Source organism: Macrobrachium nipponense, chromosome 23, assembly GCF_015104395.2.
Source record: "Macrobrachium nipponense isolate FS-2020 chromosome 23, ASM1510439v2, whole genome shotgun sequence".
Classification (NCBI taxonomy): domain Eukaryota; kingdom Metazoa; phylum Arthropoda; class Malacostraca; order Decapoda; family Palaemonidae; genus Macrobrachium; species Macrobrachium nipponense.
Window position 1 is genome coordinate 46,729,653 of NC_061090.1, and position 26,966 is coordinate 46,756,618.

The 26,966-nt window shown below is 40.6% G+C and overlaps 1 protein-coding gene across 5 annotated transcripts in view; it reads left to right on the plus strand.

Moving 5' to 3' along the window:
• Positions 1 to 26,966, plus strand: part of LOC135200289 (riboflavin kinase-like) — a gene marked incomplete at its 5' end in the record, with an annotated part of 343,009 nt that overhangs the window by 202,858 nt on the left and 113,185 nt on the right. For all 5 annotated transcript variants that reach the window (XM_064228809.1, XM_064228820.1, XM_064228799.1 and 2 more), the window contains 1 exon segment: positions 7,202 to 7,317. In XM_064228809.1, coding sequence (XP_064084879.1) covers positions 7,202 to 7,317 — 116 coding nt within the window.

The window sequence follows — 26,966 nt, forward strand, 5'->3', positions numbered from 1 at the left end:
GCGTCTTCTGAAAGACTTCTTGTGTCTTAGTGGCTACGGACATTATACAAGACTGCCTTCCTGTCATGTCTTCTACAATGATTCGTAGGCTTGGAATTTGTATACGCCTCCTTCTTGATGTCCTGGCTTCTTGAGGGTGTATCCCTTTGGTAACCTCATAGGTCATTCGTTGATACCCCTTTTGGGCTGTCTTATGACCAGCACTCATGGCTTTTGATTCGTCGATACTAGAGGCCTATCTTTGGAAGGGTGGAGCTCTGAAGAGTTTGGTAATTCCCTCCTTCTAACAACAGGTCATAGAATTCCTTTTTAACGTATGCCAGATGGCTCTCTCTGACCTGTTCACGAAGGGAATGCCGATTAGTCATAGGCGCTAATGAGAGTAGTTTCCAATTTCTCGAAGATGCCTGGTAGATATCGCTCATCGCCCATAATCTCCTGTTGGTCACTAATCGCTGGTGCGGACAGAGGTTTTTTTGGGGGGAGATGAAAACCAGATGTCTGATGGCTAAAAGCCTAATGTTTTGAGTAACAAAATCCCTTCTCTAAGAAAAATCATTATCCGTTTCGTGCCTTTTTCTTAAGTATTATTAAGTTATTGCCTTTTCGAATAACAACACTGTGCCACACTATTACTTATATGTATATATACATATATATATATATATATATATATATATATATATATATATATATATATATATATATATATATATATATATATATATATATATATATATATAATACACACACAGGCAGTCCCCGGGTTACGACTGTGTCGGCTTACGACGTTCCGAGGTTACGACGCTTGTCAATAGAAGTTATTTCCAGGGTTACGACGCCTACAACGCTCATCTGGGAGATGAAATATGACACCAAAAATGCAAAATAATTAATATTTGAAGTTTTTTTTATGAAAAATGCCATAAGAATGCATTTTACATGGTTTTCAATGCACCCAAAGCATTAAAAGTAAGGTTTTTTTTAGGATTTTTGACGATGTTCCGGCTTACGATGATTTTCGGCTTACGAACCCACGTCGTAACACTGGGACCGCCTGTATATATATATATATAGATATATATATACATACATATATATATATATATATATATATATATATATATACATATATATGTATGTATATGTAGTATGTATGTATGTATGTTATGTATATATTATATATTAATATAATATATAAATATATATAATATATATATTATATATATATTTAATTAATAATATATATATATATATATATATGTATGTATGTTGTATATGTGTATGTATGTATGCATGTGCATGTGTGTGTATATATATATATATATATATCTATATATATATATATATATATCTATATATATAATATATATATATATAGTATATATATATATGTATGTATGTGACCTGATCTCGGTCATTTGTGGGTTCGGGATATGAAGGAAAAAACAGGAGAGAGATAAGTTCACATGCATGCAATGGAGGACATGCAAAAATAATAATCGATGAAACGTTTAACACAGGTGTATTCTTCTTAGCTACACAGGTGGCCTGTAATTATTACGTTAACTATACTAGTGCACAAACGGACTGCAGGTTAGACTTATTGACACTCATGGTGACGCACGGTCTTTGTGTGGCGGTCTACGGGAATGCGGGGCACTGGGCACTCGTCTCGACCCAGTGTCTGTTCTCTATACGACCCGCTGACGAACTGATTTGACCGGTAGAGCGGCCTGTTTCAAATGCCCCTTTTCAGATGGCATCATTATGCAAGAAGCTGATTGGTTATTCTGGCTCCTTAGACACAAGGGGCCAATCACGAAGGGATATAGAGATACGTGGCACTCCTTTGAACTGCCCAGCCACGCTAACTTGTAACGTCTTTGGCGGCTGACTTGTTTTGTTACACATACACACAGTATCACTTATAACGGTTTCACGGGACTTCAGAATATCACAGAGAAGGCATATTCAAAACTGTATCGAATCAGCTCATCACTCCCTCCCCAGTTCTTGCGTCCCGCAAGACATACACTGATCTTATGATTTGCGCATTGTTGTTCTTCTTTGAGTGCCACACCGCCTTTGAGTGCCATACCGTCCATTTTGTGCAAAATTTAAAACTATTAAGGTAGGGCCATTTGGCGTGTTACAAACACAAGTTACAACAAATGAATCTCACGCCTCACAATGTGTCATACAGAAAAACAAATTTAGGTTCACATTCAATAACATCAATGTAGAAATGGATAGTCACAGTTCCAGCTCAAAATAGTTAAATTCATAAACAAAAATTCACAGAACATGAGTCAAGAATGAAAAATTACTCATAAGAAGTCTGATAAAGTATAAGAAAACTTACTGAGTTCTTTCTCCAACAATAAAAACAAGGAAACAAAAAATCAAAATTCAAAGATTACAAAAAATAACTTTCTTTTTTTTTTCAAAATAATCTCATATTCCCATATCATCGATGGAAGATCATAAATTTCTGACAAAGCATAAACAGCATTGGCAACGATATGAAATTTTGGACACAGTATAATCGACATCAATAGAAATGAACAAAAATTAGATACATTGCAATAAGATGTTTAATACAACTTGAAATGCAATAAAAAAAATAATAGTGCAATAAAAAATAATCAAGTTATAAACACAGTTATATGCTCGGAACTGTAACAAAAAGAATTTTTTATTTTTATTAGAAATCAATTTCTCAGCAATAACTAACATGAAACAAAAGTGCATAAGCATGTTTTTTATGATATTCTCTGTTCACTTTGTGACGGACACATTTACTCATGACTCGCGCTGGTATGCTACGTAAGGCAACTACACACTTACAAATTATGTGGATGATTTGCTTTATCGAAGAGGGAGGAAGGGCGGCACAAAAAGTTACTCCTTTTTTTTTTTTTTTTTTTTTTTTTTTTTTTTTTTTTTTTATTAAGCATTTATGTCGTGCATGTTCAGAACACTGTGACTTGTCAGTCAACTCCCTTACACACTAGCAAACCCACAGACACTCATCACATTTACACTTCCATGGCTCTTACTCAACACGTTCATATTTTAGGGCTGTTGCCTTGTATAATTAGGCGCCCTATGAGGTAATGTTAGACTTGCGATAATCTTACGCTAAGTCGGTTGGTATTGCACTTCTATCTTCAATGGAGTGTCTTGGGGTTTGTAGATCACTTACGAAGTCGGGATTATCTTCTTGTTTATGACGACGAGGTGTTAAACTCATGATGATTCGGTGAGGAGGTTCTTGTAGAAAACACGAAGTATAAAAATATATATATTCTTCTTAGTTTACATGGTGAAGATCAGGTATGATTGTACAAGTCTTCTAATAACGATAGCTTGATCGCTTCTGCCAATGATGATGGCTAATTCTTTTCTCTCTACATGATAAAGCTTAGGTAAAGAGATACAGGTCTTCTAATGACGATAGCTAACTCTGTTCTGCTCCGTTCTACATCTCTGTTACAAGTTATGAAGGAAGCAGATAGTAGCTCGAACATATGAACATACTATCAGATGACATAGTTTCATACGAACACACAATCAAATGAGACACGCTACAGATCACGTAGGCCGTTTGAATTATAGGTCGCGGTAGTTGTCTCAAGCAGGGAGCTTGGACTAATGTTTATAAACAATTGAATGACTACAGGTGACAGCATGTTATCTTAGCCTACATACTTATTGTATACGTCATCTTTAGCGTCTCTAGTCTGATCACATTCCTGCAAGCAATCTGGTTGACCTCTTTAGTTTTAGTCTTTTATATATATGGACTAACATTCCATATTTTTATTATGTAAACACTTACACATACAACAGCTGACTCACTTGCCTCTGTTTTCTGTGCAACTCACCCATAGGTGTAACTGAAACTTTTAAATGTATGCGTCGCAGTTCCTCTCTCTCTCTCTGGCTTGTGCCTTACAGTACTCTTGGGAAGAGCGTCTGCTACTCTTATTGCTCTTTTTTTTTTTTTTTATATGATCAATCCCCACAATGTCAAACTCTTACATTTGCTCGATTCTACGATCTTGTTGTGAAATTAACATTCTTTAGGACACTTCTGTATCAAGAAAAAAAATACAATTTGTTTTCACTTCATTATCAAATTTAAAAATTACTTCTCTTTCCAATGAAATTCAGACTACTATTTCAACAAAAATATCAGTCTCGTTACTTTACTCAGACGAACACTAACGAACTTACGTTAATAATTCTGTCTTTAAATCTTAATCATAGTTCTTCAATGGGGACAAATGGAAAGTATTGTCGTTCGTGATACTTTAGCTATAATCAGAACACAGCCTAAGAGAACCATCCTTTTTTTTCTCTTATTTTTTTCATATTTGTTTTTTTTTTCTAATGTTACTTTCTAAATTCCCTATCTGCATTTCCCTAACACAATATGCCATTGATGACACTACTAAAGGCTACACAACTCGTTCATTGTGCAGTCGATCTAATACTAATATTACTATCGGTGACAACTTTTAGCAATTACGTTGGCTCTAGGCGGGGCAGGGTTTCCCACCTCCGGGGTGTGAAGGGTTTCCTCTCATCACATCCCCATAGCGTCCCAAGACGCTATCCCGTAACTGTCCCTCTCTCTCTGCCATACGGTTGAGATGTTCCCGTTTTCTATGCAATTTGCTCACAGGTCAGGAGCTCTATTAGTGCCAGCAGCGGTGCCGGCAATCCGCTACTGATGCTATTAGTTTGCTTGTTTCTTCTTCACATCGAGCCTGGATTCTCTCACTGGGTTGCTGGCTGTCATCTGACGTCTATCAGCTAATCCTTATTCTACCATCGCTTGATCCTATCCATACCTTAGGCAGGTATCGTGACTTCCTTCACGGGTCGAGGTTGGTAAGGGAACTTCTGCACTATTCACCTTAACACCATCCCTCTACTCTTAGATAGGACGCGATCAGAAGTAGGAGTGGACTTCCCCTTCCCACGGAGTCACTGGGGAGAGGCTTTGGTCGACCTCTCTCTGTCTCAGCATTCTTGACTCGTGGGTGGACAGATTGTCTTCTACTTCTCAGAGGTTGAGGATTGGTATTCCTTCCCTCTCAACAACACAACAAGGCGTCCCTTGTTCCCGGGTACTGCATAACAGTCCCCCACGGCACTTGGGATAACCAGGGGTACTACCTTCCCTGCGTTACCTCTATGCCACTTCCTGCTGTCTCCTTCCGGCCTTCTCGATGAGGCTGGACTGCTCCCCATCTCTCCGTTCAAAACACGTTCGTTACTCCTCTACTTGGTCTGCTACACGAGTCGGTTACTCGGGGGGTCACGAAGGGTCACGAAGGGTGGCCGGGTGCCACCACCACGGCACCACCGTCGTTTGAATTTGGCGCTGCAACCGTCGATTTTGAATTCTCCCACACTACTCTTTGTCTGTTCGTATGTCTCGTACGGATTTTTCCAATATTTTGCTAATACTTCCGCTGATTCGAATTATTCTCTCGCCCGTTCATCATCGCATTCGGTCGTGAAACTGTCTATAACAGCGGTAATTTATTAACGATTTCTGCGATCGCACTCTGTCTGTCTAGTTAGCACTGCGTTTTTTTCTAAATCGTAGGGTGTGTGATTGTACACTGTCTTTCTGGTTAGCACTGTGCATTTCGAATCGTATGGTGTGATTGTACACTGTCTTTCTGGTTAGAACTGTGCTTTTCAAAAGCATGGTGTGATTGTACACTGTCTTTCTGGTTAACACTGTTCTTTTCAAAAGCGAGGTGTGATTGTACACTGGTCTTCTGGTTTTAGCACTAGGCATTTCGAAATCGTAGGGTGTGTGATTGTACACTGTCTTTCTGGTTAGTACTATGCATTTCGAAATGGTAGGGCCACTCGATTTATTATTCCCGTACTTAGCACGGTTCGCCACTTTTCTGCCGATTGCTTTAGCCATAACTGTTTTTATACAGTTCGTTCGTTTCACCATTTCCCTCGTCATCACCGTCCATTGAACTTTCTCTCGTTTCCATGCTTATTTCACTTCATATCACTGTTTGTCGTCTAAAATGATTTAGCACTAACGTACGTTTGACGCCACAAGACTCGCAAGACCATATAGGACCTCACAGGATCCACAAGACCCCATAGGACTTCACAAGACGCCACAGGACCTTACAGGACCCCAGAGGACCTTAAAGTACCTTAAAGGACCTTACAGGACCTCATGCGATTATTCGCAAGACCCCACGACTGACACCAAAATTATATGACCTGATCTCGGTCATTTGTGGGTTCGGGATATGAAGGAAAAAACAGGAGAGAGATAAGTTCACATGCATGCAATGGAGGACATGCAAAAATAATAATTGATGAAACGTTTAACACAGGTGTATTCTTCTTAGCTACACAGGTGGCCTGTAATTATTACGTTAACTATACTAGTGCACAAACGGACGGCAGGTTAGACTTATTGACACTCATGGTGACGCACGGTCTTTGTGTGGCGGTCTACGGGAATGCGGGGCACTGGGCACTCGTCTCGACCCAGTGTCTGTTCTCTATGCGACCCGCTGACGAACTGATTTGACCGGTAGAGTGGCCTGTTTCAAATGCCCCTTTTCAGATGGCATCATTATGCAAGAAGCTGATTGGTTATTCTGGCTCCTTAGACACAAGGGGCCAATCACGAAGGGATATAGAGATACGTGGCACTCCTTTGAACTGCCCAGCCACGCTAACTTGTAACGTCTTTGGCGGCTGACTTGTTTTGTTACACATACACACAGTATCACTTATAACGGTTTCACGGGACTTCAGAATATCACGGAGAAGGCATATTCAAAACTGTATCGAATCAGCTCATATGTATGCATGTATGTATATATATATATATATATATATATATATATATATATATATATCTATATATTATATATACATAGTACACAGTTATAGTTCCGGATTCACAGCTTCACCTATTTTGGGATTTTTCTGTGGGATCTATTTATAAATTATTTGCAGGAAATTATATTCTTCCCAGATTTCTTTCTTCCTAGAGCAATATTCTGTATTTTCATATATATTATTTTTCTGACTAAATACTATACTATATTCACGTATACATTTTTTATGAAATAAAAAAATCTGAATTTCCCAACAGACACCATTAACATTGCTCCATTTTTATTTTTTTCAGATTCTTTAATAGATGCCATCAAAAGTGACATTGCAGAAGCTGATAAGAAACTGTCACTTCCAGAAAGCCAGACTTACAAAGAACACTCGTTTTTTTTAGGAGAATCATCTCCCAAGGTTAGCAATATGGGTAATAAAGAACTGTCGAGTTCACTTTGTAATGGTAATAATACTGATGATCAAAATAGTTGAATGCCTATGTTGTTTTGAGTAGGGTTTGATTTTTGTTGACATGTTTTTAAAGGAAATTGCATATTTTATCCTAAAAAATATAGTTACAGAATTTATGGGAGGTTTGGCAATGTATGTATTTCTACAGTACTGTACATCATGATTACTGTATATACTTGCGTATCATGCAACTTTTGAAGACCTAATTTTGGAGCTAATTTTAAGGGGATCGCATCATACATGAGATATAAAGTTTGAGTATATAATAATCACATATTAGTATTGTATGATAAAATACAAACATAATGGATATGCATCTTTTCCATGGACCTTTTTAAAAGTTAAGCCTGGGTCACACATTAGTGATTTCAAACAGTGTATGTCGTGGCAGCAGAAACTTTTCCCATTATCACCTCACTATGCTCTCATTACAACCAAATTGCCATAAATCGGCATAAATCATAAAGGCCCTGATTTTGACGACATTGCGCCAGGGATGGCGACTATGCATAGTTGCTGTCATTCACGACTACTGTCAAAAGTTGGCTTGTCATGGCACAACACACAACAATTTCGTAATGGCCTCTCGACTTATGGCATTTGATCACGCAAGTTGTAACTAGCAATGGTGAGTTGCAGCATTCAGTACAACATACGCCATGTATTTGACAAACCCACAACATGCGCAGTGGAGCTGCGCAGCGAGTCAGAATGTGTCAAGTGCGTTGGTAGCATATGAATGTGGTTCAAGGGCTTAGTTAATTGCCCAAAACTGCCTCGGTTTTGGATTCAAGATTTTCTGTTTGTTCCGATGCCGTATACTTACCTCAAACTACTTTATAGGAGAATCCTGGATGTCAATTTGGTACCGACCAGAAAAATCCGGTTATCCCTTCCACACCTAGCCAGGTACATGCCCCAAGAGTCACGGCTTTCCTGGTCGCTGACCCACCTACACGCATCAGCTCGTCTTCTGTGTATTGGCCCGATTCCCCCTTTGTGTTTTTTCCTTGTGTGTATGCCTTCCTACATCGAGTCGAACACTCCTCAACGTCGCTGTCCAGGCCCTTCGGAGGCCAAGTCATGAGGGGCTTTCTTATCTTTGACGAAGAATGACCCCCAATCTTTATGTAACTCTTGTCGTGGTGGGCCTTGCTCGCCAGAGTCCATATGCCCGGAATGCGTGTCCTGGCCTCCCTTCCAGTGGACATTGGCCTCGACCAAGAGGAAGAAGAAGAAGGGCAGGTCTCCCGTGAAGAAGTCACACTCAGAGGATCCCTCATCTGCTAGACCTGCCCCGTCACCAGCTTCACTCCAAAGCCTTCCCTTGTTCCCCTCCCAGCGAGGGGACGTAGGTGAGTTTGTTGCCGGGCCTCTGCCCATCGCAGAGCCCAATGAGTCCGTGTCTCCTACACAGGTTGTGCCACCTGGGGACGATGGCTTCCGGGAAGCGGTGTGGTCCAGCTTCAACCTTTGGGGACCTCCGTCGACCGAGGTATTTTCATCTGCTCTCCACTCGGTGAGCCGCCCTCACCCCGCCCTGGGGAACACAGAGATCCACATCTCACCCTGCTCTGGTGCATGCAACATTGGAGCCGGGTGCTCCTTCGCATCAGCCAGGGTGGCCATTGGTTTGTCATCCACCTTGCCCAGGCTCCCTTTCACCTCCCTCGAGGGGTTTGGCTGCATCAGGGAAAATGATTTTCAGGACTGGGGGCTGCCCCCGCTCTTCCCTGTGAGGTCGGAGCTGAGGGCTGGGACACTCCCGAGGTGAGGCTCCCCCGGTGGTCGTAGCCCTAGGCCGGTCGAGCTTCAGGGCCTCTCCCCCTGGGCCAGGAGCAGTAAGGGCAAGAGGAGACACCCTTCTCCTGAAGATTATTCCTCCTTGGAGTCTTTGGTCTTAGACAGCTCCTCCTGTAGAAGGAGGCGTAGAGAGAAGGAGAGGTGCCGTGCTGGTAGGAGTCGAGCTCGTTCTTCCCCCTCCTCTCCAGGCCGCTACCCCTGGTCTCCCCCTCATAACCGAGACCACGTGGATCAGAGTAGGAGCGGCAGCCATCGTAACGAGTCACACTCCCCGACTGGTCGGTCCCAGCAGAGGGCCCCCACGTTTGTGGCTCCCATGACGGTCACATGAGCAGGGTGCTCCACTCCGCCGCCGGTGGATCTTGTCCCAGTACCAGCACGCACCTTGGCGGCCGCTCATGCCGGGCAGGCTCCTTTCTTTGGCATTCCTCACCCACTGGTGGCTCCTGGTCAGAGCCCCCCTGCTTCTCCAGTTTTTCACCTTCCAACCACACCGGCCCTCCCTTACCATCTGGAGGATGATGAAGACCAGGCATTTGTCCAGGTTACCCTCCAGAGCACCTTGGAAGGGCAGGGTGCCACAGATGAGATGTCCACCTTTAGGCAGGCCCTGGCCCTCATTGGGGCCAAGAATCATTTGGTGGAGCCCCCCAAGAGGTCCGTGACTGTGGACTTCCTCTTGGGGGGTCTGAAAGAGACCAAGCCTCCTCTGAGCCTCCCCCTGGCTGGGAAGACGACCCAGGCCTTGGCTCATGCAGACCAGGTAGTTGTGGGCCCCAAGAACTCCCCGAGGTCCCACGGCTCCCTCAAACTTCTCCTGGTAGCCAAGGCCAGGCATAGCTGACTACACTCCGGAGGGCTTCTTGGCTGCCCCCAAGTCTGTGGAAGGGGCCCTTATCTCCCTTGCTCCAGGCCTTTCAGAGGAGAGGCTCTTGGTGGGACCAGTCACCTTTTCCCAACCGGAGGCCATGGTGATGGAAGCCAAGGCTTGGGCTATGGTCCACGTGGCCTCCTGGCTCAACCCCTGGTCTGGGGCAGTGGCCAGGTTTGCCATTGAACATGACTTAGAGGGACGAGGCTGAGCTGGCTCAGTTTAAGGAACTGGTCCTGTCAGGGGGGAGATTGATTAGCTTCTTCACGACCCAGTCCATTACCCTGTGGACCAACTGGGTACTCCGGAGGAGGGATGCAGTCCTGGCCAAGTTGCCCAGGAGCCTTCCCAACAGAGAGGCCAGGGGCCTGAGGAACTCCCCACTAACAGAGGAGTCCCTCTTCCCTGAAGAGGTCGTAGAGGAGTCACTGGAATGGTGGAGGAAGGCAAGACAAGACTCCATCGTGTACAGGGTCTCCTCCCTCTGACACCCAGTCCTATGTAGGGCTCAGGAAGCCCCCGGCCGAGACTTCAGCATAGGCACGGGGTGCAGCCCGCCTCTTCCAACCTCGAACCAGTATCCGGGAATTGGGGGGGACAGGGGACTCAGCCCTCCTCCAGGGCCCCCTTATCATGCTCGGCCTCCTTTAGACCCAGACCTACCGCCTCCCGAAGGATTCAATATGGCTGCTTCCCCAGAAGGAAGTAGGACTTGAGGCCCCCTTCCCCCTCTCCCGCCACAGGTGGGGGGTTGCCTCTCGAATCATTGGTGGAACTGGGAAGGTTACTGGATCCCCTTCCAGGACGGGAAACCTCCGCTGACAGAGGTACCAGGAGCATGGTCCTTCCAGCCCCAGGACCCCAGTCAAGGGGAAGCTTTATGGTCGGAAGTCCAGTCTTTGCTGGAGAAGGGAGCCCTCCAACAGGTGGAGCCCCTGGTTCCTCAGTCCCCTTTTCCTGGTGGAGAAGTCCTCTGGGGGGTGGAGGCCATTCATAGACCTGTCGGTCCTAAACATGTTCGTCCTCAAGACTCCCTTCAAGATGGAGATCCCGAGTAGGGTCCTGGGCCCCTGAGGGAAGGGGACTTCATGTTATCCCTGGACCTCAAGGACGCATCCTTCCAGATTCCGCTGCACCTGTCCAGCAGGAAGTACTTGCAGATCAGATGGGAGGGCAAGTCCTACCAGTTCAGGACTCTCTACTTTGGTCTGTCCACGGTGCCACAGGTGTTCACTAGAGTGTTTTCCCTCATGTCATCCTGGATTCACAGGGGTGGGGGGCGGGGAATCCGTCTCCTGCAGTACCTGGACGATTGGTTGTTGCTTTCCTCCTCAAGGGAGGCCTTATAGAAGCAGAGGGATGAGTTCCTGGCTTTCTGCTCGGTCCTAGGCATAGTCCTGAACTGGAAGAAGTCCCATCTGGTCCCCACCACCAGGATGGTGTACCTGGGGATGGATCTGGATACGAGGGTGGCCAGGGCCTTCTTCGTGGAGGACAGGCTGGCCAACCTGCAGAAAATAGCTCAACCATTCTTGCAGAACCCCCCCCCCCCCTCCCAGTGAAGGAGTGGCAAAGACTCCTGGGACATCTGGTTTACCTGGAGAAGCTGGTCCCCCAAGGCAGGCTAAAGTTGAGGCCCATCCAGTGGAACCTGAAGGAGGGTTGGTCTCTGAAGGAAGACCTTCTTCGGAAGCTCATCTTCCCCTCCAGGAAACCAGAGAGACCCTCCGGGGGTTGCCCCTCTCGGACTTCCCCCCAGAGTTCACAGACGCATCGAAGGATGGATGGGGCTCACCTACAGTCCAAAACGAGGGAAGGGGTCTGGATTGAGCAGAAGAGACAGCTCCACATCAACTGTCTGGAGTTGCTAGCAATCCAGAGAGCCCTGCTGGGATTCAAGCACAGTACCAAGAACTGGGTGGTGGCTCAGATGTGTGACGACACCATCCTGGAGTGGGTTGCAAACATTGGCACGACCCTGACAGCAAGGTTTATTCCAGGAGAGAGAAACGTAATCGCAGATGGGCTAAGCAGGCAGGGACAGGTGATAGGGTCGGAATGGTCCTTACACCTCGAGGTAGGGACAGAGCTAATCGAGATGTGGGGCTCCCACTCCCTGGACCTGTTTGCGACGAGGCTTAATGCCAAGCTCCCGGTATTCTGCTTCCCAGTGCCCGACCTGGCAGCGGCCTGGGAAAACGCATTCCAACACACGTGGGATGGGCTGGACGTGTACGCGTTCCCGCCCTTCGGGGTGATCAGAAAGGTTCTAAACCGCTTGAGAAGTTCAAGAGGTGCTTAGATGATGTTGGTGGCCCCCATATGGCCAGACAGAGAATGGTTCTCGGATCTCCAGGCCCTAACAGTGCAAGGTCCTTGGAAGCTGCCCCTCAGGCCAGATCTTTTAAGGCAGCCCCACTTCGAGAGGTTCCACGAAGGTCCCCCATTTCTATCCCTTCACTGGTGGAGACTGTCGAGCAGCTGCTGAGTGAGGAGGGCTTATCTCAGAGAGTAGCCTCCCAGATACCTGAGGAAGTCATCCACAGCCATCTACCAGGCCAAATGGTCGGCGTTCGGGAACTGGTGCAGAAGGAGAGGTCTCAAGCCTCAGCAGGCCAAGATTCCCCACATAGCGGACTTCCTGGTACACCTGAGACTGGACAAAGGCTTCTTGGTAGCAGCTGTGAAGGGTGTCAGGGCCGCCCTAGGCCAGGTCTTCCTCCTAAAAGGGTTGGATTTGGGGAATTCCAGGCACCTTTCAATGCTAATCAGGAGCTTCGAGCAGTCTTGCCCTCCCAGTGCCGTGAAGGCACGGCAGTGGGATGTTGCGAGGGTGCTGGATGCCCTGAGGAAGCCCCCTTCCAAACCCTTCAAAGACATCTTGGACAGGGAGCTGACGTTGAAGATGGTCTTCCTACTGGCGTTGGCTTTCACCAAGAGAGTGGTATGAATGTTTGTCCCCCCTTGTCCTCTCCCCTCCATCTTCCTTCCTTATCCTCTCCCTGGGCCTCCAGAGAGTTTTTGTAGGACCCAACGAGCCTGCAAGTAAGACAGAGGGTATATGTGGTGATTAGAAGTACAAACCTTTGCCTTGTAGTAGTCACCTTTCTTGGTTGCCCTTCCATTCCAGCCAGCGCCCTCGGTGGACCTCTTCCCAGCCCCGCACATCTCTCCGGGTAAGGCTGGGACTCCTACGGGTACACCCCTAAGACCAACCTCTGGGTCCAAGTCCCCCTAAGCTACTCCCTCCTCCTAAAGGATAAGTCTCCTATTAAAGTAGTTCGAGGTAAGTATATGGTGTCAGAACAAATCACAAATTCTTGGTAATTTGTATTTTTTCTAGCTATACTTACCTCAAACTACTTAGGTTTCAGGCCCTCCCTACCGTCCTCGAGTACCTTAGGGCAAGAACCGTGTAGAGAGGAAAGCGCTGAGGTCGTAGGTCGTGGGTCGCATGGCTGTGACCCTCGGGGATGTACCTGGCTAGGTGTGGAAGGGGTAACCGGACTTTTCTGGTCGGTACCGGATTGGCATCCAGGATTCTCCTATTAAAGTAGTTTGAGGTAAGTACAGCTAGGAAAAATACAAATTACCAAGAATTTGTGATATTTTTTATATAATTTGAGAACTTCAGATATAGCTAAATATGGCACCGAATACAATTTAAACGAAAATATATTCTGTAATATAATTAAAGAAGTTTAACTTTTATTCACGAAATTTACATAGTTTTTTAACCCTTAAACGCCGAAGCGGTAAAAAAAAAATGACTCCCGTGTGCCAGAGACGTTTCAGAATGAGCGCGGAAGCGGAAAAAATATTTTTCTCAAAAAATCACAGCGCGCTTAGTTTTCAAGATTAAGAGTTCATTTTTGGCTCCTTTTTTTGTCATTGCCTGAAGTTTAGTATGCAACCATCAGAAATGAAAAAAATTATCATTATCATATATGAATAATGCGATATATGATAGCGCAAAAACGAAATTTCATATATAATTGTATTTAAATTGCTCTGTGCGCAAAACGGTTAAAGGTAACAAGTTACTTTTTTTTCGTTGTAATGTACACTAAATTGCAATCATTTTGGTATATAACACATTGTAAAACGATAAAAGCAACACAGAGAAAATATTATCACAAAATAATGCATGAATTCGTAACGCGCGGACGTAAACAAATATTTTTTTCAAAAATCACATAAAATCTAAATATTGTCGTAGAGACTTCCAATTTCTTTCAAAATGAAGACAAATGATTGAATATTACTATACTGTAAGAATATTAGCTTACAAATGCAGTTTTCGACCATATCTGACGAGTTAAAGTTGACCGAATGTCGAATTTTTTTTATATATATTTTTTTATATGCAATTATTTCGGAAATAAGAAAAGCTACAACTTTCAAATATTTTTCGTTTTATTCTACATGAAATTGCGCACATTTTCATATATAAAACTCTATGAAATGCCTAATATGAAACGGAGCAAATATTCCGAGAATGGACGTACGCATTTCGGAGATTTGTGGCGGAGAATCCGCGCGCGGAGGGAAGGAAAGTTTTTTTTTAAATTCACCATAAATTTAAATATTGTGCTAGAGACTTCGAATTTGTTTCACGATGAAGATAAATGACTGAATATTACTAGAATGTAAGAGTTTTATCTTAAAATTGCGTTTTTCGACCATTTCGGTAGAGTCAAATTTGACCGAACGTGGTTTTTTTTCTCTTGATCGTGATTTATATGCAAATATTTCAAAAATGAGAAAAGCTACAACCTTCAACTATTTTTTGTTGTATTCTACATAAAATTGCACACATTTTCATATATAAAACTTTATGTAACGGCTAATTTAAAATGGTGCATACATTACCACAATCGCACGTATGATTTTTTCGGAAGAGTTACCGCGCGGACGTAAAGAAAATGTTATTTTTTTCATAAATTCACCATAAATCGAAATATTGTGCTAGAGACTTCCAATTTGTTGCAAAATGAAGGTAAATGATTGAATATTACTAGAATATAAGCGTTTTAGCTTACAATTGCGTTTTTCGACCATTTCGGTAGAGTCAAAGTTGACCGAAGGTTGAAAATTTGTCACTTATCATTTTTTATATGAAAATATTTCAAAATTGATAAAAGCTACAACCATGGGTTGTTTTTAGTTGTATTGTGCATGAAATTGCGCACATTTTCATATATAAAACTTTATGTAACGGCTAATTTAAAATGGTGCAAACATTACCACAATCGCATGTATGATTTTTTTCGGAAGAGTTACCGCGCGGACGTAAGGAAAAAGTTTTTTCAAAAATTCACCATAAATCGAAATATTGTGCTAGATACTTCCAATTAGTTGCAAAATTAAGGTAAATGATTGAATATTACTAAAATATAAGAGTTTTAGCTTACAATTGCGTTTTTCGACCATTTCGGTAGAGTCAAAGTTGACCGAAGGTTGAAATTTTGGCACTTATCGTTATTTATATGAAAATATCTCAAAACTGATAAAAGCTACAATCATGAGTATTTTTTTTTTTTTGTATTCTACATAAAAATGCGCACATTTTCATATATAATACTCCATGTAACGGCTAATTTAAAATGGTACAAAAATTATGTCAAAGTGACGAAATAATTTCCGAGATGTGTCACAGATACTTTTTAGTACGGCAAAAGGAAATTCGCGCTTGCGCGCTTGCGTAACGATTGTAAACAAAACAACACCTTGATCAGTGAACTCCCAGCATCCCCCAAGGCGCGTGATTCAAGAGTTTTCGGCTGGTAGGCCTAAAAGTATTTTTCCGCGAATTTTTAAAAAAACTTTTGTATGTCGACGTAAAATACGTCCAGTCGGCACCCGAGAGACAAAAAATGTCGACGTAAAATACGTCCAGTCGGCGTTTAAGGGTTAACATGATTTTCTTTAGTGGGTTCATTGCAATCAGAGTCAATTTATTAGCATGTTCTGAAGTATATAAGAAATGAAAAGGCATTTTCTATTTTGAGTAAAATATGTATTGCATTAAAGATTTTCCGTAGGTATTCTTGATATAATTTGAGAACTTCAGATGTGGGTAAATATGACACTGAATAGTATACTACTTAGAAGAAAATATATGGGGAAATTATATAAATATTTTTTAATTTTAAGTTTTATTCAGATTTACATAGTTTTTCAACATGTTTTCCGAAGCATGACAGTGCATTTTTTTTATAGTTTTATTAGTATATATATCCATGGGTGCCTGCACATAGGGGCAAGAGGGGGCATTTTCCCCCCTGAAAGCTTGAAAAAATATATATATATATAGAATCGGAGGGTGGAGAGATACCAAAATCCTTTAATGTAATTTATTTTGCTGACGTTGCAGGACCATGTGTCTCATTTTCGAAGCTAAAATTTAAAAGAACAGAATTAAAAACAAACTCGGATTAAAACATGATAAAAAGTTATTTCTTAACAAAATGCAAAGGGCGGTACAAGAGAAAGGAACAGTGATTACCAGGTAGAACTGAAGGCAAAAGCTGAGTGACTGTCAGGGTCCGTTTTGGTTCCGACAGAAACTCAAGAGAGGTACAGAGGAGTTGACGTGGACTGAGTATTTAATTGGGGAACCAGTTGCTTAATAAAAAGAGATCCGAGTATTGGCAACTGGTGTTCGTTTGGAGCTTTGCCTCTGATTTTGAAATCCCTGTAATTTATATTGTACTTGCATTTTTTCGCATGGTCTCTAATACAGGAAAATTCGGGGTTTGATAGTTTGGCACCCGTACGATAGCTAACTCCACGATGGGAATCTAATCTTACCTTTAACATCACTTTGTTTTCCTTCAATTTTACATTATATTCTTTCAGTTTAAGTAAATTGAAGGTAGCATTTTGTATTACAGTGGTCCCCCTGTATTCGCGGGGGATGCGTACCAGACCCCCCCGCGAATAGTTAGAATCCGCGAATGTTTGGAATCCCCCTCTAAAAGTGCTCATAAACTCCTATCCTGAACATGCAAATACCAAAGTATCCCTAAAAAGACCGTCCTTCATCAAATATACATAAAATATCCTATTATGGTTCATATTAATCTTTGAAATATTATTAATACTGTTTTAAAGTAAATCTTACATTTTATGGTTATACATAAATACATACTATGTACGTACTGCATGACTTAGTTACGTATATGAAAATAATTCAGTCCCCCCATAAGTATTCAGTCATGCACGTTTTCTTTCATACTGTTACTATTTGAGACATCCATTTTCTTTTTACAAAGGAAGCAATTGTATGTGAAATCACAAATACCAAATGTCTACTTAAAGTATTATCCTACATCAAATATACCATTGAATTGGTATTATTAATATCATTTTAAAGTCATCTTAAACATTTTACCATTAGAAATATATAAACAGCCAATAGCAGAGAGAGAGAAGAGCGAGAGAGATTGAACGAGAGAGAGAGAGAAGAGTGAAGGGAGGGGGGGGGGGAGGGGGGGAACGAGGCTAAGACATGAGGACGGCACAGAATAAGCTATGATGAAGCGAGAACTGCGTATAGGTATCGCGAAGAAACAGTGTCATCTGCGTAGAGGAGAGAATATATGATGACTTGAGAGAGAGAATAACTCCTTATGGTTTCAATAGATTGAAATGAACGTCTGTAGGCAACTTTTTTCCCCTCCCATAAATACATATATTTCTCCAGAGAAGAGAGAAAGAGAGGACTGTGCAATTATGTTTGTCTGTCTATCAATTCTTTTGCTGAGAGCGAGAGAGATAAAAGGAAGAAATAGAAACACCAAATGTATGACAAGTATCTTGTGGAGAGAGAGAGAGAGAGAGAGAGAGAGAGAGAGAGAGAGAGAGAGAGAGAGAGAGAGTTGTCCTTACAGTATTTAAAAGAGAGAAATGGAATGATTATTGTATTTAAAATACTCAGATATGAATTTTGTACTTACAGTTAATAGTATTATTATTGGAAAATATTAATGATAAACTTATTACATACATGTCCATGAAAATGATCTCATCTCAGTAAGAGAGAGAGAGAGAGAGAGAGAGAGAGAGAGAGAGAGAGAGAGAGAGAGAGAGATTACATAAAACCATTAAATTCGTTGACCATTGTATGGCATTGATACTTTCCCAGCTCCGAGCGTCACTGGAGTTATGAATGAGGTAGGGAAATTGATACAGAAAAAGACGAAGGGAAGAATTTTCATTTGAAATTAGTTATCGTATTATTACTACTTCTATTATTATTATTATTATTTGAAAATAAAATAAACACGTGCATTTACCATAAAAATTCTCTCATCTCAGTAAGAAACAGAGGAGTATCCTTACAAGTGAAATGGAAAGGTAATTTTCATCTCTTTAAAATACTACCATTATGAATTTTGTAATTACAGTTTTATTATTATTATTATTATTATTAAATAACTGAAATTATCAATAAACATTTTACGTACTAGTACCATAAAAATTCTTTCATCTCGGTAAAAGAGAGAGAGAGAGAGAGAGTGTGTTTATCTCTCTGTTCTCTCAAAAAATACTTATAACACTTCCAGCGAAAGAGAGGGAGGAAGTTACCACTATGACACATTATTATTTTGTGTGGCAAAAGAGAGAGAGAGAGAGTTAGCCTTAATTAAAAGTGACATGGATAGATTAGTATTTTATTTCTTTAAAATACTATCACATAATATGAATTTTGTAATTACAGTTATTATCATTATTATTATTATTATTATTATTATTATTATTATTATTTGTTTGAAAGTATTAAAAACATAGAGTACAAGTACTATAAAAAAATCTCGAGTCTCAGTAAATGAGAGAGAGGAGAGAAGAGGAGAGAGAGCGATACGAGAGAGAGAGAGAAGATAGAGAAGAAGAGAGAGAGAGAGAGAGGAGAGAGAGAGGGTGAATTTCATGAGCACTTGATGGCAACAGCACAACAGCTCCTTCCCCCTCCTGTCACTTAACTTGATACTATGACAGTTTTAGTACCTGGAGTAAGACAAAGAATACTGGGATTTCCTTCATTCTTCCATAATTTTTAAAATTTATAAGCTAAAATCTTACTATTTCACTATGGTATTTTCTTTAATGAATTGATATTATTGCTGTAAATTAATATAATATTTGAAAATAGTAAATCATTTATTTATCATACAAAAAAAACACATCTTTGTAGTAGAGAGAGAGAGAGAGAGAGAGAATTATTATTTTTATTATGTGATATCATTTAAACTTATTAAACTTACTAATACCATTATTAATCAAATTAATATTTGAAAATTAGTAAATCATTTTTGTATCATAAAAATGTATTTAGTCATGAAAATAAACATCAAAATACACTAATTAGTGATTATTTTCGTCGGAAAATTCCGCGAATGGGCGAGTCCGTCCACGAATAATTTCTAGATAGGTTCCAAAGAAAAATCCGCGAATGTGTGAGTTCGCGAATCCGAAGAACGCGAATACGGGGGGACCACTGTATATAATATTTGTACAAAGTAAAAGTATAGAACTGCGTTGTTCTTTTCAGAAATATTTGAATGCAGATGAGCAGTATATGGAATTATTGAAAAACAAAGTCAATCTAACTTTCTGTATTTTTTATTTATCGCATGTTGCTTCACTTAAATCATTGGCATCCCAGTTCCACTGCTTTATATTATATTAGTATTATTATAATTATTATCTATATATATATATATATATATATATATATTATATTATATATATTATATATATATATATTATATATAAGTTGCCCCCTCTTGGAAAATATGTTGCAGGCGCCATGAGTATATCATTGATTCCTGCCAATGGATGTTTACATAATCATGAAGACGACCTCATGTGACACTGAGTTCTCTCAATTTGCCTCACTCTTGGCAGTACGAATTTTAAAAATAGAAATTAGGTTGTGCAACACACAAGCGGCTAACACCAAGGACTCGATACGATCATGAAGATTTATGGGGTTCTGTAACACTGAATTTATGAGAGATAAATGGAAAATATTGATTTAGTTATTATACTATAAATGATAATTCTCTTATCGCATAAAAAATTCCCTTCGGCTAAGCATATATGAAAATATATTAATTCCAAGGTAGAGCGAATTAGATATTAAAGGACATTTGTAGCTCGATGTATGTATATGAATCACAGTAATGTGATATGACATATATATATAATATAAAATATTATATATATCTATATATATATATATACATATATATATATATATATATATATATATATATATATATTATATATAGATATATATATTAGATAGTATATATATATCTATATGTCATATCACATTACTGTGATTCATATACATACATCGAGCTACAAATGTCCTTTAATATCTAATTCGCTCTACCTCGGAATTAATATATTTTCATATATGCTTAGCCGAAGGGGAATTTTTTATGCGATAAGAGAATTAACATTTATAGTATAATAACTAAATCGATATTTTCCATTTATCTCTCATAAATTCAGTGTTACAGAACCCCCATAAATCTTCATGATCGTATCGAGTCCTTGGTGTTAGCCGCTTGTGTGTTGCACAACCTAATTTCTATTTATATATATATATATATATATATATAGATATAGATAATATAGAGATATATCTATTAGATATTTATATTTATATGGTGGCATGCATGTTCATGACTCGGTACAATCCCGTTACTTAAGTCAGAATATTACGTAACTAAATCTCAAATAAATTGTCAAAAATCGTCATTCCTTCACGGAACTCGCCGTCCTGTAAAAGCCGTTAAATGTGGGTGTGGCCAAAATGATCGGTGACTTGCGCGTACGACTACGCAAATACCTAATCTCATCTCAACTTGCGCAATGATGTTGATATGGTTCATTACGGAAGTTGCCATGGAGTTGATACCAGCTGACTTTACTTTTTTTTTTTTTTGAGCCCAACCCCTCGACTGTAGGAGATTGGTCGCCAAACCCAGCTTTTACGAAAGTTGCGGTCTGAAATCACCAATGTGTGACCCATACTTTATGCATTACTTCACTGCATCCAATAATGTTATATGTATTTTCATATTACTATTTGTATTATAAAATACAAACATAGCAATTAATGTTTTGGTTTGGCAATCAGCTGGGGGCGATTGCGAGGTAAGTTTGCTTTGCTATATTGAACTCAAATCAGAGCGACTTTCAAGTTAGCACAAATGAATCTCAAGATACTTTATTTATATGGGACGAGGTTATTTCACGTTATACAAAGAGTTTTCAAGTCAAAATCACTTAAGTATGTATAGTTTATGAACGAAATTTAGTTATTTTTTTCGTTAGTAGATGGCGGTGAAGACATGTTTATTGCTTAAACAAAAATCAACAGATTCCACTCAATGTTTTCTCTTGATCTCATCAGAATACTACGAGCTTTACGTATTTATCTTATTGGAGTGAAAACAGTAAAATGTGTTCTTTCATGCCCGTTAGTTTTGATCAAAACACGTTTCTCTCAAATTTTGTTTACGGTCGAGTTTGATGGTGCTATAGCTAAGTTTATCAGTTCCATCCACGTTGCCAATGCACGATAATAGTCATTAGCAGATCAACATTCCTTCCTCAACTTCAGCTAAAACTTACAGATTAAAATTAGCAGTATATGCCTTAGCTGATCTTTTCTCCATAGCGAGTAAGAATTTAGTAACGTAAAAATATATCAGTCCTATTCTCCTTAACGTCATTTGCAGCATAACTATACGGTAATGTTTATACTATCGTACGATGGTTGAAATGCAAAGAAGCTGTTGTTATCGGATTCGGTTGTTCATAGCAATCAGCTGTTTCAGGCTGTATATGTTTTCAAAACACACGTATAACATTACTAACGATACTTTTGACATTCTCCTTTACATTTTTAAATTTAACTAGAAGATTGAATAGATAAAGAGATGGAGGAAAAGGGGTTAGCCTAACTAAAAATGGAATAGATAGAGGAAGCAAAGAGGTTAGACTATTGTTATTTGGTCTAATAAATTTTACTGAATGATACGTGAGATATGTGATAAAATCATTTTTAAAGGGTGAAAATTTGGGGGTCGCATGATATGCAAGATTGCGTGTTACACAAGTGTATACGGTACTTGAGCATTTCGTCTTCAGGTGTTTGATTTGAGGTTAAATGTAGATATTTAGATTTGCAAGAGTCAGTATCTTATGTATATATATATATATATATATATATATATATATATTATATATATATATATATATATATAATATATATAGTGTGTATGTATGTATGTAAACATGCACACCAGGAACGGAAAAATTTATGTTAAACTGTAAGATACTGCTTTTCCCTGTATTTATAACAAGATATGCATCCACTATATGCTTATACACAACACTCTGTGTTGTACAATATTTTTATATATGCAACTTACCAAGTAATTACATAGCTATAAGTTACACTTGTTGGCAGCTAGAATTTTGAAATTCACAACAGTACTAGTTTGTTTTGGCTAGGCGACTGACCCCATCCATTTTTTAGGTAGTAGAGGAACCAGCTCTGCTTAGAATTTCAATGTTTCTGCTGGCAGATGAGGACACAGTAATTAGCAGTAGCGTTTATTTATTTATTTATTTATTTTCGCTTCTCAGTTGGTCGCATTTAGTAGCAATTGGTGAAATATTCTCATTTATGGTAGCCAAGTTGGCAAAATTAGTCAGCATTATATTTTTTGCAAGCTGAATTTCCAGATCTTTTTTTACTCTTCAAACTTGTTGGCATGTCCGATTCTAGTTCCCAGAGTGGTAGGTATTCAACAAAAGCTGCAATACTAGATTAACGAAACCCTGTTATGACCCACATACTCTGTGCACGACCTGTAGAAGTCAGAATTGTACCCCTGACTTGATTTGTAATGAATGTGAAATTGGGATAGCGAGATGTGGAAGATTTTGAAGAGTTATTTGACTAAGTGGGACAGAGATAAAAAGAGAAAAGCTGCTTCTAGAGCCAGTAACAAATAGGCATTAAATATTCGAGTCTGCTAAGTTTGTTGTGGAAAATATTTCTGAACCTGTGTCATTTATTCCCCTAATGCCAATTCTCAATCTGTTACAACTGCTCCTCCTCACCTTAGCTCCCTTACTCACGATCTGAACCCTACTGCCAACCTTGAGAACAGAGTTAACCAAAAGTTTGGGTTATTAGTGCCCTCTATGGAGTAGTTAGGTACTTCAGTGAAAATCCTATTGGATGAATTTAGTGAGGAAAGTGAAAGGGAAGTGTTAGTGGAGAAGGTGGCTGTCTGTCCCACCCATTTCCTAGGCAAAGGTCCCTGGCATACTCTCTTGAACCTGGAAGGAGCCAAACTGGTAGTCCAAAGCAGGTTGGTGGGGTCTGTTGTTGCGTCCAGGTTACCATATAGCGCCACTGGAAAGGTGTCTGTCCATATAGAAATGGTTCGTCTTTCATCCAGTTTATCTAGTTCTGGTGAATCTAATCCAAGGCGCCAATGGCACTTTCCAGACGAATCATGTCCTTTGAAAAGACATGTGAAGGTAGTTTCTTCTCCTGCAGTGCCTGTTAAAAGATTCAGAGAACCTCTTCAAGAGCAATAACCATCCTGTAGTTTTTGGGATGGTCCCAAATGTTTCTCGCAAGACTATCTGGAATTAGGTGGACAGTGTTTCATTCTAAGAAGAAACATCTTGCTCTTCCAGAAACCTGTCCTTAGTTGAGTGCCCATCTGTCGCTCAGGAGCATATTCCATCTTTTAACCACCACAGCTCAGATATCATATAATATATGATAACATATAGCTTCGGGGCAGTGGACAGGTATCGTACATATACAATCAAGATTTGACGCCATAGAGTTTAAACAAATTTTGTGAGGAAAATGTTCCAAGTTCCATATGTATCACTATTGGCAACTCTTCAGATCATCTTATAAGAGTGTGAGTCACAGTGAGTGAGCTCGAGCTGAGAAGCCCTCAGTCTTGCTCGAGGTATTAAAAGTGAATTTCGTCACAAATTCCCATCCAAGAATGGGTCGTAAATATTTTATAATAAATATGCCAAGAATTTGTTACCTAGTTTGTTTCTTATCTTTTATGATATTTTTAGAGCTGTAATTTCAATTTGACAAAACAAAATTTTTAAAAAAGTGTTAGAAAGGACTCATAACTTTGTAAAATTAGTGTATTTTTTACGACTGTCATAGAAGAAAAGAGACCCACAAGGAGTGGGGAATATTCACTTACAACTTCCCGTGGAAGGTACAGACATATTTTTAGATTTTTATACCATGTGAATATACATATCTTCCTCTTTCTATTGATGAGTTTTTATTTAGTTTTTCTTTTAAATTGGCTAATATACACTAATGCATACACCCGGTCATGGGTGTATGCATTAGTGTATATTAGCCCGGACTGGGGGGGTTTAAGGAAGTGGCTGGCAATTGGCGCCCAAGGGCCCATTGGCACCCAAGGACCCAGTACTGGGGAGCCCGGGCTAGTATTTATGTGGAGTATCCTCAAGTTTTGTTTTTATTGATGGGTAGTGGTGTGTGTTTTTACTTTGGTGTTAGGTGACTGCATTAATTATTCTGGTTGTTTGTGTATGGTACTAAGCCCAAGGCAGGGCCAACTTTTAATTCTTTTCCAGCAATGGAGTACTCCTTTGCTGCAAAGGATCCCACGTAAGTAGCAGGCGACACAGGCTATACTGCCTCGCTGCTATGGGTTGAGATGAGTGCAGAGGTACCTAGTAATTTTCGGCTGCTGATCTCTCACCAGATTAGGAACCAGTATGCATTGTTATCAATGCTAGCTTTTGCTTCTATTCTGATTTCATTACAGTTATTAATGTATTGAGAGTAGATAGATCTATGCTTCCCACCTCCTACAATGTGGGATTCAGCTATGTATTTACTTGACAAGTTGCTTATATAAAAATAAATTTTTTTAATATAATTAGGTTTTATTTGTACATCGCTAGTAATTACATGCTCAAAGCCCTCCCTCCTCCCCTCGCGTAAAGAGAAGGTCATGAATTTATTGAAGTTCTAAGCTGAGCTGGTTCCTCTCCTACTCCGAAAATGGGTGGGACTTGGGGGTCAGTAGGCTAGCCAAAACAAACTAGTTCTACCACAAATAAAAATTCTAGCTGCCGATGAGTGAAACTTATAGCTATGTAATTACTTGGTAAGTAAAACCCAAGTTTATCATAAAAATGTTTTTTTTTATGAAACAAGGTTTGCACTTTATTTCCTATTTGTATCTTAAAAATACAATAATGTGTACCCAAAATAAAAAACAAAGCTAAAAAATAAGCAAAACTTTTTCTCTCCTACCTAACACAACATACGAGGTATACACTGTACTTACAGTACACTACTGTGTAACATGAGGAGCACTTTTTTTATTTTGTCTACACAATAAAAATATACATTGCAATACACTCCCTGAACACCTGAATTAGCCCTGGTCACTGACCAGCCCGAACTATATCACCATAGGTTTATCCACAAAGTGGGTACTTTTAACTGTCAGCACTACCAATGCTGCAGGTAAAATCTAGTCAAATGAGTTACCCGAGGTCCCGCTGGCAACGCTGCTGCAAATACCGGTCGCTAGGAGCCGATAACCTCAATATTGTTATTGGTTCGCTGTGCTGTGTGGGCCCGCATCAGGCGAACTTTTGGTCATTTAGCCCGACTCCCATTTAAAAGTTTTTGAATTTTGGATATCAGAATACTACTTTGGCCTGTTATTAACGCCTTTCTCCTGGATCTACGCTTTATGGTCTGGATTTTGGAATTTCCCTCCCGATTTTGGCTTTGGATGGTACATTCACACATCAACGCACGCATGCCCCACGCATGAGTAGAAATTGGTAGTTGGCAACAGCTTATGTCAGTAAACCGTAAATGTTCCGTAAAACATACGTAAAATCATGGACGTACGGTGACGGGTCGTCGGGTATTAAGCTCCGCCCACTGGAGCGCCGTAGCCCACTGCAGTTTTGAAATGTTCAAAACAAGTCGTGGGTGGTCACGCCAAATGTTACCTGGCATAGCTCCAGGCATTGCACGTGAGACCCACGGTGACTGTTGCAGGGTAGGCGCTGGGGTCACCAGCATTGTTCGCCGCTACTGTTTTCTTCCCGCTGTGAAGCACGTGGGCCTCCTAATTGCGCTGTAGCCTACGGGGAAACCGATTCGCACACTTACAATCCTGTAGGTCATGGCAATGCTGTAGCGTGGTATAAAAGGTCATGTCGGCACCCTCAGGTCAGCTGTTGTTTCCTTTTACGAGACCAGCAGTCTCCTCCAAGTACTCTCCACAACACCCTTAAAGATTCCAAACCTCACAAAACGACCAAGGAAGGGACCATCAACATCACATCTTCTTTCAGGACCTTCTTTCGGCCCGGAGAAGACTCCTACAGCCACTCCTCCAGACACTCAGGTCGAGGGAAATGTCATCTTCCACCTACAGGAGTCGGGAGTTGGATGAGGTACAGAGTGATGACAGCGACACGAAAACTCTCCATGAAGCTACCCCCAGTGACGACGGACAGAACGTTCTCTTGATCGAGACGGAGGACAGCCAAGACGTCGAAGACGACGTGCCACCGGGGCGTAAGAAGAACCTCTGTGTCATCCTGTCAGACGAAAATGAGAGGCTGGTGGGTGAGTGGCTCAAGCACGAGGCCCTATTCATATACAACAAGGGTATGGCTGCCTACAAGGACAAAGCCAAGGTGTGGAAGGCCTTTGATGACACAGGCAAGTCACTTAGGCTACCAGTGACTAGCAACGAGCTCCAGACGTGGTTCACATCCCTCAGGAGCCGCTTTGGACGCCTCACCGCCGAGAAGAGTGGCCAAAGGG